Raw genomic sequence first — 14,878 nt, forward strand, 5'->3', positions numbered from 1 at the left:
ACTTGTAAATACACTAAAAGTCTAAAAATGACCTCTGACCCTGGAAAGAGTGGTTTGTGTATTGGGGAGGCTGGGCAGAGCCCAGGACCTGAGGAGTGTCTTGGAAAATCCGGCCATTCTGACAGTTTACAGAGTAGACTATCCCTCACGACCCCGTGGGTGCCCATGCTTCCCTCCCACCCTCATCCAGTGTTGATCAATAGCCATGTTTCCAGGCAGCTTTCTGTGGAGTTCAGAGATGTGTCTGTGAGACACAAATGTCCAGTTCTTGACTCCAGGGTCCCCAGAGCAGGAGGCGGGCGCCTGGGTCAGGCTTGGTTTGAAGTAGGTCCTTGAGGTAGAGTCCAGGGGGAGGGTGGTGACCAGCACTCTTGGGGAGACAATTCCTCTAGGAGATGTGTCAAAGGGCCTCAGCGTTCCTCATACTTCTCTGTAAAGGAAGGAGACAAACACACTAGGTCAATTCAAGGTCAAACAACTGCCTTCCTTAGAACAGCCCCTCACTCCGCACTGCCCTTTTATCCCATGGTCTTCTGCACTTACGAAGTGGACAGGGGGGTGTCCAGCTGTATGATGTGGGTTCCCCTCATTCTCTGCAGCTGGGCTCGAGTCAACTTCCGGGGTTTGCCATCCCCAGGTTCTGAAGCTCCCTCGATCCTTTGGCTGGCCAGCTCCTCCCTTATTGCCCTGAGCATGTCCTCAGCCTTCAGGGGGCGGGGGTAGGGTCCAGGAGATAAAGGCCCCTCTTCATCTGAGGATTCCCAGGGGCTTTCTCCAGCAGAGTCTGTATGGGTAGGAGACGGGGGGAGCGGACTCCGCCGTTGTGCCCTGTTCAGGGTTTCTGCCACCACATTCCCTGTGGTCAAAGTCTCATCTTCCTCCTCGGACCAGGTTGGGGGCACTCTCCTGGGTAGACTGCCTCCTCTTAGGATCCCTTCTGGTAATTCTGGGGCGCTTCGTCGCTGGCGAGCTTGGGGGTCAGGAGGCCGAGGGCGCAAAGGAACATCTCGGAGTTCCAGGGTGGAGAAGGTGAGGCGAGGGTCCCTACGAAGAGCCTTGGCCCGAAGCCTGTTGAGCGGGGAGCGAGGGGTCTTGGGGGAACTTGGAATCAAGGTGCCATAGCCAGAGTCCGAGGTGTCATCAGGCATGGAGGGAGCATCTTCATCCGTATCTTCAGTCACCACTAGGTGGGGGATGATGCTGAACTCCAAAGTCCTACGGTTAACAGCAGAAAGTGGGACTGAGATCATGAGGGTCGGATTTAAGCCAGGAAGGCTCCCCCATCACCCCACTCAGGAATGTCTTCCCCTCCCAACTTACTGTCTCATCACCTCACTGGCTAGAACTGTGCTCTATAAAAGACTCGGACACTCACCTCTTTTATACAGCACACACACTAACACTGGGACGACAGAGAAGATTATGGCCCCTGTGAAAGCTCATGCAATTTATGAAGGGTTCCATTTTTCAAAGAGAAAAAGACAAGACCTTGAGCTAAGCTGGGTATGGTTGCTCAGGAGGAATGTCATGAGTTTGAGGTCAGTCTGAGCTGCATGCTTGTAAAACAAACAAACAAAGAGCTTGGGCTCCCCTTGAGCTATTCTATCCACAGCACCTGGTTCAGGCCACACATCGAGCAGCTTGTCCCATATTTGCTGAGTGGGTCCAGTGGTGGGTTCGTTTTCTCTGAAAGTTGCTAGGCAGCTGTATTATCCTGGATGGACCTCTTACACTATGGGGATTTGAACTTGCTGCATCCTGGAAGCACTGATATTCTGAGAATCCATATCTACCTTCATTCTGGGGCCTGTCCCTCACAGCGAGCTCACATGACATGTTTCTGCCTCCTTTGACCTGTGCCCACCCTGATCTACACATCCCTTTAGACGGTGGCTACCAACCTGTTCCACCCCCACATGCTGCTCGCGCCCCTGTACCCACACGGGGTTCCCCAAGGCTGTACTCCTCCCCACTGTGGCCTCCTCCTTTGAGGGTGCACTCGGGTCTTACCTCCCCTCTGCACTGCTCTGAGAGTCCTCTGGGGAAGGAGTAGAGGGCCTGGTGCTGGGGGACTCCCTGCCCTGGTTGCGATAGAGGGCCAGGAGCTCCCTCTTCTGTTGAACATACTCCTCGGCCTTCAGCTTCTGCAGAGTGGCCTGGGGAGGGACTTTCGTTATTATGAGCTCTCGCAGACGGAGCACTTGTACCGCTGGCTTTACCTATGGTATCTTTACATCTCCTAACAACCTTCTGAGGGTGTTTACACTTCTGTTCCTACTGAGAAAGGGGAACTAGAAGGCTAGCGACCACCTCAGGAGTCACCTTTACAGAAAGGGAGCACCACAGTGGCGCCAAGATGTGGTGGCCCAAGCTGTGGAGCTGGTGCTGGAGATGACAGATGGACAGGAAGTCTCCATCTTCTTCTATCACGTGCCTGCTTTTCACGCCTCCAGGGATGCTCGGATGCTCCTCCTTCAGGAGCTCTCCTTGGGGATGAAGTGCTCCAAGAACCCTGAACCATATCAGTGCTCAGGTTGCTCTGTTGGGCACATTCCTCTCCTAGCACCTTGGCATCCCGAAGGTGGGAGGACCAGCGGTATGCATGTCTTAGGCTGCGGACCCTTTTGTCCCTTAGACGGGTGTGAAAGCAAAGCTCTCCCAACACGGAAGAAGGCACATGTCTGTGCTCCTTCTTCGGAGGTTTCATACAGAATAAAGCAGTGGCAGCTGAGAGATGGCTTGCAAAGTACCTTCACATGCATAGGATGCTTTGTCGCATGCCATCACCCCACAGTGTGGAATGCATGGCCGTGAGCGCATTTTACAGCTGCAAAGACTAGACTCAGATGCATCTACTGGCCAAGGAGGCAAGTGGAGAGGAGAGCTGGGTGAGTAGGCTCTTTAAGTCCTAGCTCAGTGACTGCAAGCTTTGTAAAGGCAGCCTTGAGGGGCCCTGAGTTACCACAGGAGGATAGTGTTGGGGGAGATAAAGCCAGAGGACACACAGGGTGGGTGTTAGGAAAAGGCTTGGCGTGAGGGTAGAGGTGGCTGCTATGGGCAGAATGGGCATCAGTATTCATAGGTGTGGCTAAGAAAATACTCAAGGCTTCCTAGATGGTAAAGAAAGGCCATAGGCTGGACATGATCCTGGCATTTGGATCATGGTGGACCCACCTGAGGCAGGTGGATCTGTGAGTTCGAGGCCAGCCTAGGCTACATAAAGAGTTCTGGGCCAGTCAGAACTATACAGTGAGACCCCATCTCAGAAAGCAAGCAGGAAGGAAGGAAAAAAGGAGAGGATACAAGGAAGGAAGGCAGGAGGAAGGAAAGACTGTAGCTGGAGTTGTCCATCTTCTCCCTTCCCAGGCATCCCCACCACAGCAGCTGCTAAGGGGCTGCACCTGGCATAGAGTAGGAGCCCCATACAATGCTCTGTTCTGACTGATGCTAGGCTAACCTGATGGTTCTATTTTTGTGCTTTCTCACTAGCTAGGGGAATGTGACCCAGCAGCCCTGGGGTTCCTAGGCTTCTCCAAAGCTTCTGTAGGAACAGGGGTGGCCAGGTCAGGATGAGACATGTTGGAAGAGGGCTGGGCAGGCATAGGAAAATGATAGCAAGTGGACCATTCTAATTCTCCTTCCCTGGCTTCCCAGTTACTGAACCAGAACAGAGGATGAGACCTGGGGGCAGGAAGCTAGCGCACAGGGTCAGTTCCTGTGTCACTCTTCCCCAGGCTTCATCTTTCAGCTCAGTGGCAAGTGGGGAAAGGTACAGGAAAGTCAAAGGGGCCTGCACAGCTTGCTTGCTATGGGGAGATGCCCTTTGCCCCACAGGCTCCAAGTTCAAGTTTGTGATGGGATGCCAAGGGCAGGGCTGCAGAGTGTAAGGAAAGGATGAGAAGAAAAGAGGGGGAAGGGCAGGGATGGGGGTCCTAGGCAGCAGAACGCAGGGCTTCCGGCTGCCTCAAAGCCTCAGCAGCAGAGGCTTTGGCTACAGGTGAGGAGAGAAAGAGCTAGCGTATGATGCCCTCCAAAGCAGAAGAAAGGGAGCTCTCAAGCAAGGTTCTGGTGGAGCATCCCCAAGACAGAATGCCTCCTCTCCGCAGTTCCTCGGGCACACCACATTCCCCCACTCTCCCAGAACTGGATGGAAGGGATCTTTAAATGGTGCCCCTTGCCTCTCTCAGCCAGCACCAGTGCCTGCTTCCGGCTCCACACCTCCTGCCATCCCTTCCTCCCCTCTCTCTGCCTCACTCCCTTCTCCTTCTTTCTCTTCTTTGTTTTGTGACACTGGGTCTTTCTGGGCAGCTCAGATCCAGAACTTGCTGTTATAGCCCAGGCTAGTCCTGAACTCACGATCCTCCCGTCTCGGCTTTCTGGGTGCTGGGACCACGGGAGTGCTCAGCTGTCTCACCCTTTCTCATAAGCAGAGCAATGGCACTCATGTGTGGAGCAGCAAAGTGCAGGGCCTCGCTCTGGCTTGCTGGCCATCACTGTCCCCTCCCAGACGAAGGTCAGGCTGAAGAAGAGGAGTAAGTTGCCAAGAACCCAGGGTGGGCTCCGGACTTTGCTTCTTAGTCTTCGGTCGGCCCCCCTTTCCTTTCTTGGTCTCTAGCTCTGAGGGTTCTTCTTGTTCCCCTACTCAGTTCCTTTTCCTCTCCCCAGCCACTAAGTCTCCCCACCCCCACCCACAAGCTCGTTTTCTGTTCCGGCAGCCACCTCTGTAAAACCTCAAGGAAGACACCTCACTAACATTTCTGCAAGGAAAGAGGTAAAAAATCTGTGCCCTGGGCAGTGGAGGGTGTGAGTGTCCAGGCGTGTGTACTGGCCTGCCCTTGGGGTTCTGACAGGATAGCCCTCCCTCAGCTGCCGCCACTAAGAGCATCACCTGCACATACTCACTCCGTTCCCACTTTCTTTCTCCCTCTCTCTGTCTGTTCCCCTCTCCCTCCCTCTGTCTCTCCCCTTTCCTTTCTCATCTCTCCTGCTGCTCTTGTCTCCCCCTTTCTCCTTTTTATGACCCTTGCCCTAATTTTTAAAAACCCCTCTGCTTGAACAGACATCTTTCTCTTGCACACTGCTTTTCTTAAATGACAACAGAGGGACCAAGAGATAATCTACCACCCCTGTATGTGTGTGTTTGTGATATGTGTGTGCTTGTGGTGTGTGTGTATTTGTGGTGTATGTGTATATGTGTGTGCTTATGGTGTGTGTGTCTGTGGTGTATGTTTATGGTATGTGCGTGTCTGTAGTGTATGTGTTTGTGTGTGCGATTATGGTGTGTGTGGTGTGTGTATGTGGTGTGTGTGTGTATGTGGTGTGTGTGTGTGTGTGTGTGTGTGTGTGTGTGTGAAGACTGAGAGTAATTCAGAGGAGGGTGTTCTGGATGTTTAGGCTTTGAGTTGTCATAGAGCAGAAATGATGCTCCATTTGTTACCCTGCAGGGCTGTTATTCTGCATACGAACACAGTAAGTTTTACTCACTTTCACAGGTTCCAAAGGGAGAATGTGGGAGAAGGGTTGTGCTAAGATTGGTAACCAAAGGAAGGGAAAATTTTTAGAGGGCCAGGTGGAAAAAAAATGATTACAGATGTGGTAATGCAAGTACAAATATATATATATATATATATATATATATATATATATATATATATACACATATATATATATATACACATATATATATATATATATATATATATATATATATATATCCACCCACACAGACAAATCAATGTATATATTACTCCCTGGGGATGGAGTTCAGAAGTCAAGTACTTTCCCAGTATAAGAAAGACCCTGGGTTTGAGCCCAAGCTCTGCCAACAAACAAGGCAAACATAGTCTAACCCAAATCTCCATCTCTCTTTGCCATTCTGCTCCTGCAGTGGGTTGACTGGCAGTCTGGACAAAGCGTGGTCTGAATCCTAACCCCTAGAAGTCACAGGTGTGCCCCTTAGTTGAGGAAAGAGTCTTTGAAGATGTGTTCTGCACTCCTGCTGGATTCTAAAGTGGATGTCTGCTGTCTTCATAAGAAAAGGAGGGAAATTTGGACACCAGTATGCAGAGCCAGTATACAAGCCAGAGATGGGGGTGGGGTTGCTGCTCCAAGTCAAGGGCTACTAAAGCCATCAGTAGCTGGGGAGAGTCACAGATTCTCCTCTAGAATCTGGGCAGGAAGCTCAGTTCTGTCACCACTTTTGACTTTGAACTTATGGCCTCCAGGGTTGTGAGGGCCTCTGTTTCTGGATTATTTTGTTTTGTTTGATGTGGAACTGTGGCTCAACCAACTCCAGGGCTGTGTTCATGCCAGGCACACACTGTCCCACTAAGCTTCACCCTAGGCTGCTTTCAGCTGTTTTAACCCACTGAATTTGTAGTATCACAGCTTTACTGATCTCTCTTTTTTGAACTCCCGCTTTTATTGCATAAATCTGCTTCTATCACCACCCGGCTGAAAACTTCCACTGGCTCCATACTGTCTATGGGACAAAGTTCAAGTTCTTAGCATTGCCTTGGAGATGGGCATGATCCTGGCATGACCTCCTGGACTCACATTCATATGTCATGCCCTGGCCCCGGCATTGTCAAGCAAACATCCTGCTCTGCCCTGTACATGCACACGCTGGTGCATCTACCCACACAGTCAGTCATGTGCATACACCACACACGATGCACAACAGACAGACAGACCACACATACCACACACACACAGTCATCAGTCATATGCATATACCACACACGATACACAACAGACAGACAGACAGACAGACCACACACACACACACAGTCAGTCATATGCATATACCACATACATGATACACAACAGACAGACAGACACACACACACACACACACACACACACACACCACAGTGGCAATGGGAGAAAGTAAGAGGTCATGACACGGTCTCACATGGTTCCAGCTGAACTCTAGAGTCTCTGTGACCTTGAGCGAGCCCCTGTTCCCTGCCTATAAAGTGAGAGATGGGACCAACCTGATGCCCTCCCAGCTCAGGGGTTCTCTTAACACACCTGTCTCCTATTTCTGGACTTTTGCATTTGGCATCCCCCTCTTCCTTTGTCCCCTAACATACCCCTGTGTCAGTCCCCCAGTGCCTCATTGTCAGCTCTGATGCCTTGGTTTGTCCCCCTAATCTCCCTCAGCCCCATTGCTTTTCCAGCAGACAGGTGGGACAGAAGGCAGGCATGGTCCTTTCTCTCTTGCTGTCTTCTGCATATTTGCTTCTGCTATTTGTGGTACTCCGATTACTCTAATGAGCGGTGCCATAGATTCCTGGAGGGCAGGAATGCTGTTTTCATTCTGTTCTGCTTCCCTGGCACCTAGCCCTAGTGCCTGTCCCCAGAAAGTGCCCCTGGGCATCTGAACGGAAGATAAAGTTTAGAAATGCATTGTTTTAGTGCTGTCAAATCATTAGGGTGGACGCTGTCTTGGGCTGTCTCAATAGCTGGCTCAGTAGCTGGCGGTGGCTTTCTTAGACTGTCCTCCTCTGGAAGGCACCCGAGTCTGGCCAAGTCTGCACCTGCACTTAGCCCAGCCTCTTTGCCCTCCTTCGCCCCTCTGAGCTCCTGGGGTGCATGCTCACCCCTCTCTAAGCCTGTCCGCCACCTACCTGAGCCTGCAGGGTCTTTTCCAGCCACCGTGCACGATCTGCTGAGCTGGGACAGTGCACGGTGAGGGCACTGGAGGCACACTGGAAGTCAGTGAGGTGGATCAGCAGGAAGCTGTCTGCACGGAGAAGAAGCTCTGCTTTAAGGACTGGGCCTTATCTGACCCCAAGCCCGACCCTTCCTCCTCTGGTAGAAGAGACATACGGGGGTCTCGTAGTGGTCGGCACACAAGTTTCTCCAGCATGAGAGGGGGGCGGATGACCTTGGCTCTGTCTGCCTTGCGTTGAGGCTTGGTTATGAGGAGCACATCAGAGAAGAGGAACAGATACACATCCAGCTGCAGGAGAAAGAGGCAGGGTCAGCCAGAGCCAGGGGAGGGGCTGGTCTGGGATCCTGGCTCACTGGCTGATGCTGTGAGCAGAAGGACGAGGGCAAAGCTATGGAGTACCACAGCTGGGAGGGCACTGGCTTGGTCCCATCTCTTGATTTACAGGCAGGGAACAGGACTGGCTCAAAGTCATGCAAACAACTGGTGTTTAGGCAGGACCCGAACCATGACCTTTAGCCCAGCCCACTATACTTTCTTTCATTGTTACCCTGTGTGTGTCATGTATTAAATGTGTGGTATATGTACGTGACTGTGCGCCCATGTGCAGGAGAGTGCAGAATGCTGGGTGTCCTGCTCTGCTATTTTCTGTCATTGCAATGAGATGAGGTCGACCAGCCAGGGAACTCTCGGGACCTGCTTGTCCTATCCTGGGGCTACAGATACAAGCAGCCATGCCCAGCTTGCTTTCTTGCTTTTGTAAACATTTATTTTATTTTAGTGATATGTGTCTCTGTGTGGGTAAGGGTGTGTGAGTAAAAATGCCCAAGGAGGCCAGAAGAAGGTTTTGGCGCATCCCCTACCCCCCCCCAACCCAGAGCTGGAGTTATGGGTGGTGGTAAGCCACTTGGCAGTGGGTGCTGAGAACTGAACTTGAGTCCTTTGCAAGATCAGCAAGTGCAGCTGGGTGGTGGTGCACACAGCTTTAATCCCAGCCCTCGGGAGGCAGAGGCAGGTAGAGCACTGTGAGTTCAATGCCAGCCTGGTCCAGGGCAGCCAGGGCTACGTAGAGGGAAAAAAAAAAAAAAGAGACCGAGTGCTCTTAACAGCTCAGTTGCCTCTGCAGCCATAGGCTGTTTCTTATGTGGATGCTGAGGGTTCAAATTTAGGTTCTCATGTTTTTTAAGTTTGGGGTCAGTTTGGTGACCTTGATTTTTCTTGGAAAGATCTGTATTTTTTTTTTTAATTTAATGTGTATGGATATTTTGCTTTCGTGTCTATACATGTTTGCAGTGCCTGGGGAGGCCAAAAGAGGTGCCAGATCCTTATAGCCCGTGGTGAGCTGCCACGTGGGTGCTAGGAACTGAACCCAGGTCTTCTGCAAGAACAGCCAAGCCAGTGCCCTTGGCTGCTCAACCATCTCTCCCACCTTTCCAGCCCTATTTTCGGCATGTTGGCCCCTCGCCCGCCTTCCGACCCCCACCTCCCCTCTTCCGGTGCCGGTGACCTCACCCTCCCCCCACCTCCCCTCTTCCGGTGCCGGTGACCTCACCTTCCCTTCTCGCCCTTCCTTCACTCGCACAGGGCCTTCCAGCAGTAGCTGCCTGGTGTGCTCAGAGGCAACCCCTAGTATAGGCGCCAGGAGATCCAGGGTGGAAAATGGACGCAGGTTCTAAGGGAACAGAGAGGAAGCAGCAAGGGGATCAGGGCGCCATGCACGCGTGCCTCTCCATCCCAACCCAGGGTGGCTCCTTGTGCCGCCAGCAGCCCATCCTCTCTGTACCTGGAGCCACAGCAAACACCCCAGTATCCCCTCTTACCTCTTCTCCTTTACCCTCCGGGCTCCTCCCACAGGAAGAAATGGTGGGCACAGCCAGTGGTAGCACTCAGGTACAGAACCTGTTGGCCTCTGTCCCCTCCCCGCCAGGATGCTCCTTCATCTGCTTTCCTGGAACTTGGCTTTTTTTTTTTTTTTTTTTTTTTGAGCTCACCTTCTCCACCTCCTCGTTGGCGGGCTCTATCACCTCATAGGCTCCTATGCGCTGGGCCGCAGCCGCCAAGCTCTCCTGCTCTTCACCCTGGCGGACCTGTCCGTTGATGTGTCGCAGGAAGGACTCCACAGCTTCAATCTTGGGATGGGGGAAGCAGAAGGAGGCACAGCTGAGCTCCGCTCACCCACCCAACGGCAGCCTCAACATTCTAAAATAGGCCTAGTCAGTTAGCACAGCCTAGCAGTGTAAGAAATGAGACTCAGTGATGTCTAGAAAGAGTTCTTACACCCCCAGCCCCAAGCACGCAGGGGCATGGACCGCAGCCGCAGCTCAGTGCCTACCATGGCACTCAGGGCCTCTTGGGCGCCGGGCTCCGGGCTTCTCTTGAGCACAGCCTGCAGCAATAGTGGGTACTTGGTGATGCGCTGGTAGGGCTTGATGAGCAAGTCACCCAGCGTCTGTCTTCCTGAGAGCTTGTGCTTCTCACACCACTGCAGGGAAGGCGGGGAGGAGCTCAGGGGTGTGCAGAGACCCTCCGGCCCGCACATCCAGGGACTGCCTCAGCCTTGTTCCAACCGAAGCCTGGCGTGACCTGGCTGTGCGATTGAAATCCCCCCCCCCCTCCGCCTCCATGTTCCGTGGCATCCCACCTGCACGAAAGTGTGGAACAAAGGGTTCGTGTCTTGCAGCTCCCGGGCGTAAGCCATAGTCTGCTTCACTCGCAGGCAATACTGGACATAGGGCTGGAAGCGCTGGCCAAACTGGACGAACAGACACAGGGCAGAAGGAAGACGGTCATGAATACACTGTGACTGTAGAACACGGCTGCAGGCTGAGGAGAGAGAGCTTCACACAGCCCCTAAATGAACCTCCATGATGTCTCCCACAGCCAGGCCCCTCATTCTGTGGTCCAGAGAGGAACAGACCCCCTGAGAGGCAGGCCCTGCCTACCCTGGAGTTCATTCTGTCCATGGCCCTGGCTGTGCCTACCCCTCTGAACTCACTCCCCCGCCATCAATAATTCAACCTGACTGTTTTCAGGACACCGGGGCTCCTATTTCTCTGACCTAAAAGTTGTCCGGAAGCCCTGCTCTGAAGGGAGGGGGAGCCAAAGGCGCCCAGGAAACTGGCCCCCACCCTGGTTTTGTACCCCATCCCAAGATTTCCTGCTGGCCCAGAAACACTATGGGAGAAAGTCTAGACCCTGGGCAGCTTTCTCTTACCACTCCACACTCAGAGCCTGGTGGCCTTTTACCAAGGCTTCCTGCCCTACTAAGCCCTCCCAGGTGTCTCCTTATGTAGGCACCATTCTTTAAGAGACAGTCTTAAAACTTTTATTTATTTTACATGTATGAGTGTTTAGTTTGCATATGTGTGTGTGTGTGCCCCGTGTGTGTGTGTGTGTGTGTGTGTGTGCCATATGTGTGTGTGTGTGTGTGTGCGCCATATGTGTGTATGTGTGTGTGCCATTTGAATGTCTAGTTCTCTTAGAAGTTAGGTCAGGACCCCTTGAACCAGAGTTACAGTTGGTTGTGAGCTGCCAATAGGTCCTGGGAAACAAACCCAGGTCCTCTGTAAAAGCAACCAGTGCTCTTAACTGCTGGGCCACCTCTTTAGCCCTCTAGGCCTCATCCTTGCACTTAGAGCTATTTCATGATGGGTCTCAAAGAAATAATTAATATTTTGTAGCTGCCAAGTAGTGCACCCTTGTTATTACAGCACCTGGGAAACTAAGGCAGGAAGGACTTGAATTTGAGGCTAGCCTGGGCAACATCGCCAGACCCTGTCTTAAAAAGAGAGAGAAAGAAAGAAAGGAAAGGAAAGAAGGAAAAGGAAAACAAATACAAGATTGTCTAGCTGGTGATTGCACCTCCCACTCCCGCATCCCCAAGGTAGGGATATTTGCATTTCATAGGGGCTCCAGAAGACCAAAGATCCTTGGAGACAGGGCACACTTGTGGAATGGAATGAAGGAGATGACCCCGTGGGTCCTTTCGGGCTGACCTCATCTTGCTCTCTCTGGGTCTCCCCACACTCACGGTCAGGAAGCCATTTTGTAAGCTGACAGGGTCCAGAGGCTGGCCAGAGGCTCGAGTGTCTTCCAGGACAGGCTGCAGCACCTCCTCCCAAAAGCTCCGGTGGGCTCTAATTAGGCTGGGGACATTTCCAAACAGGGTCTCAGCTGACACCTGGAGGAGTGAGCAGGGCTTAGTGACAGACCTTTGTCAGGTCACAGTCAGCATGGGACAAGTAAGGACTTTCAGCTTCAGGAACAGGCCTGGGGACAAAGGGAAGAGCCTAACAGCGGCCTGGAAGACCCTTGGTCGGTCCCTCTACCCCTGTGGCACCAGGGCAGCTAGGGGCCTGGGGCCCTGGTGAGGGACGAACGCAAGCGGGAAGTGCAGGGCAGTCAGGGGTGTCCCAGGAAACGGGGCTGTGGGAATTGAGCCCGTGGCAGCCTGGAGGGCTTGCCCCGCCCCCGACCGTGTTTCCACTCACTTCAGTCAGCAGTCCTACTCGCTGTAAATTCAGCAGACCAGCTGCCAGGAGCTAGAGGCAGGGAGGAAGACTGGGCTCAGCCCGGATCTCTGGATCTCCCTTCTCCGGGGTGACCCAACCCCGCCATCCTCAGTCTTCCCTTCCTGACCCTGGGTCTGAAATCATGGCTTGGAACCTTGCCCCCCAGCCCCTTTCCCAGCCCTTCTGCTCTGGGAGAGCGGAGATAATATCAAGGACCCAGGTGGGGAGGAGATGAGGTTGAGGCTGAGGGTGACTCACATCAGTCATGATCTTGAGCTTCCTCGAGTAGATGAGTTCTGTACTCAGGAGCTCCCACAGTGCTTCCTGCTGGTGGCAAAGCTCACGGTTCATCTCCTGAGGAAGACAGTGCAAGTGGCTCTAGGAGAGGTCCTAGGCTTTTCGAGTTGGTGGCAGAGCTGGGATCTGAACAGGATCTCTAGAGGCTTTCCGCTCTGGATGCCATATCCCAAGGCCTTTGCCTTTCCCAAGACAGATGTGAGACACATGCACGCTTGTGTGAAAGGAGGGTCTGATGCATTATGGGGACACAGACCAGTTCAAGCTCACCTCGTGTCCGAGCACCAGCTCCTTCCAGGACTTTCCCATGGTCAGGCCACTGTCACCTCCCTCTCCTATCTCCCAGTATCTCCGGTCATCCGGTGGCAGGCGGGGCATCCCGAACATGCTAAATGTGTGCAGTCTCACTTCCAGCTCATGGGCCCTGGTGACTTCCTGGGAGAGCAGGGGGAGGTGATCAGTCTGACACATCCCCAACATCTGGTGCCCAGGCACACCAGAAAGGCTGTGTGTGTGCAATGCATACACACATGTGCCTGGCGTGACATGACTTGGTCATTATTACCCAGGAAATGAAGTTACACTTTTGTCTGTAGAAAGATCCCTGGGTAGTGGGTTTGAGGGGACCTCCCTGACCAGAACCTTCAAGAGGTTTCCTCACTCAGAACAGGGTGAGGGGCAGAGTCAGGCCTTTCAGAGTGGTCTTTAAGAATTGATTTTCTTTACTTAGAAAGCAATAACAACAACAACCCTGTTTTTGGTTGTGCTATAAATTGAACCCAGGGCCTTCTGCATGCTAGCCAAGCCCTTTTCCACTGAGATACACATCCCCAGACTTCCAGGTAAGGACCCCCTTCCAGGTAAGGACCAGACTTAAGAAAGCATGGTCTCAGGTAACAATGACACAAAATAGACACGTTTTTTTAGATGAAAACTTACTATGCAACTCAGGCTAACCTTGAACTCGCAACCCTCCTGACTCAGCCTCCTGTGTGCTGAGACTTTAAGTGTGCATCACCATGCTTGGCTCAAAGTGAAGCATCACACCTTAAAGTTTATAACTGACTTTGGTGCCAAATAATGTGGGGAACAGATAATTAATTCTAAGCCTCACTCTACCCTTAATGCGACATGGAAGGAAGTGGTAGGACTCAGAGCTGGGGTGAAAACTGACAGGGAAAGTAGGATGAATAGATTATCCCTGGCTCACACATTATTTGCTGATTTCCAAAAGCTGGGAGTTTAATATTAATAGTTTAGCCTAGCTGGGCAGTGGTGGCCTATGCCTTTAATCCCAGCACTTGGGAAGCAGAAGTAGATGAATCTTTGTGAGTTCAAGGCCAACCTGGTCTATAGAGCTAGTTCCAGGACAACCAAGGCTATTACACAGTGAAACCCTGTCTTGAAAAACAAAACAAAATAAACAAAGTTTAGGCTCATGGGGTCCAGCACATCAGCCATATACAGAGCTGTGCCTGACAGGGCCTCTGCACAGAGCTGTGCCTGTCTGAGGCTCCCTGCCAGGGCTCTGTTCATGGAATTTCTGGCCTGGCTGTCTCTGGAGACCATCATGGATCAGGTTATAAAAACTGAGATAGAAGTAAAGGGAACTTGCCTTGAATTTGGGAGAGTGAGGTGGGCCAACCCCAAAATGGCCTCCATGCCTTTTCTCTGGTTCCAGCTCCCGACGCATCAGAGGAGACAGATCTCGGGCCAGGCCAGAGCCCTTGGCAAAAGGGACATACTGCTGGAGGCGTCGGCGACTAGGGTCCTGGGGAAAGAGAAGACGGGGAAGCTCTGGGAATGCTGGGGATACTAGAGAGGCAGAAGGGGCCGAGCTTGGCTCTGGACATTGTCCCTCACCCCTGCAAGTTGGGCAGGCTCACAGTTCTCATCGAACCAGTTTGGTGTGAGCTGCCGCTGCTTTGAGTCACAGTGGCTGCTGCCAGGGAGGGCAAGTTCAGCTGGGCAGGGGCATGCCTGCCTGGTTCCCGAGGGAACCTGAAGGTAGAAGCTGAGGCCTCCTGCAGAGCAGGGGCACAGGCATACACATGTCTGCAGTGGGACACACACATACATGCCTGGGCTCTGCAGTGGGACACACACATACATGCCTGTGCTCTGCAGTGGACACACTCTGCAGTGGGTATCCAGCTCCAGCTCACCCAGCTGTACACAGACCCTCTGTGTCAAGGGTTAGCAGGAATGGTGAATTACACATGCTGTATTCTGAGTTCATTCCTTTGTGACAGCTAGTCTCCCTTACAGGAGGGAATGAGAGCTCGCAAAGGTGCAGCCTCCCCCCTAGGGGCTGCAGCCAGTGTCCTATGCCACTGGGAGTTGCTGTCCTTCTGTGTTTGAGGTTGGATGAGGCCTTAGCCACAAGTCTCCTCCC

General features: G+C 52.6%; 1 protein-coding gene across 1 annotated transcript; it reads right to left on the bottom strand.

Annotated features, from left to right (window-relative positions):
• Nucleotides 1-28: 28 nt before the first annotated feature.
• Nucleotides 29-14,191, bottom strand: Plekhg6 (pleckstrin homology and RhoGEF domain containing G6). The gene is made up of 14 exons (XM_051173264.1): nucleotides 14,099-14,191; nucleotides 12,754-12,918; nucleotides 12,445-12,540; nucleotides 12,166-12,216; nucleotides 11,706-11,855; nucleotides 10,317-10,427; nucleotides 10,008-10,157; nucleotides 9,667-9,804; nucleotides 9,228-9,347; nucleotides 7,834-7,966; nucleotides 7,632-7,747; nucleotides 2,011-2,156; nucleotides 544-1,215; nucleotides 29-430 (listed from the first exon to the last, which is right to left on the bottom strand). Exons 1-14 carry the CDS (start codon nucleotides 14,174-14,176, stop codon nucleotides 421-423), a joined length of 2,136 nt encoding a protein of 711 aa, XP_051029221.1. The 5' UTR covers nucleotides 14,177-14,191; the 3' UTR covers nucleotides 29-420.
• Between the last annotated feature and the right edge of the window lie 687 nt (nucleotides 14,192-14,878).

This window comes from Phodopus roborovskii, unplaced genomic scaffold (genome assembly GCF_943737965.1).
Source record: "Phodopus roborovskii unplaced genomic scaffold, PHOROB, whole genome shotgun sequence".
Taxonomy (NCBI): domain Eukaryota; kingdom Metazoa; phylum Chordata; class Mammalia; order Rodentia; family Cricetidae; genus Phodopus; species Phodopus roborovskii.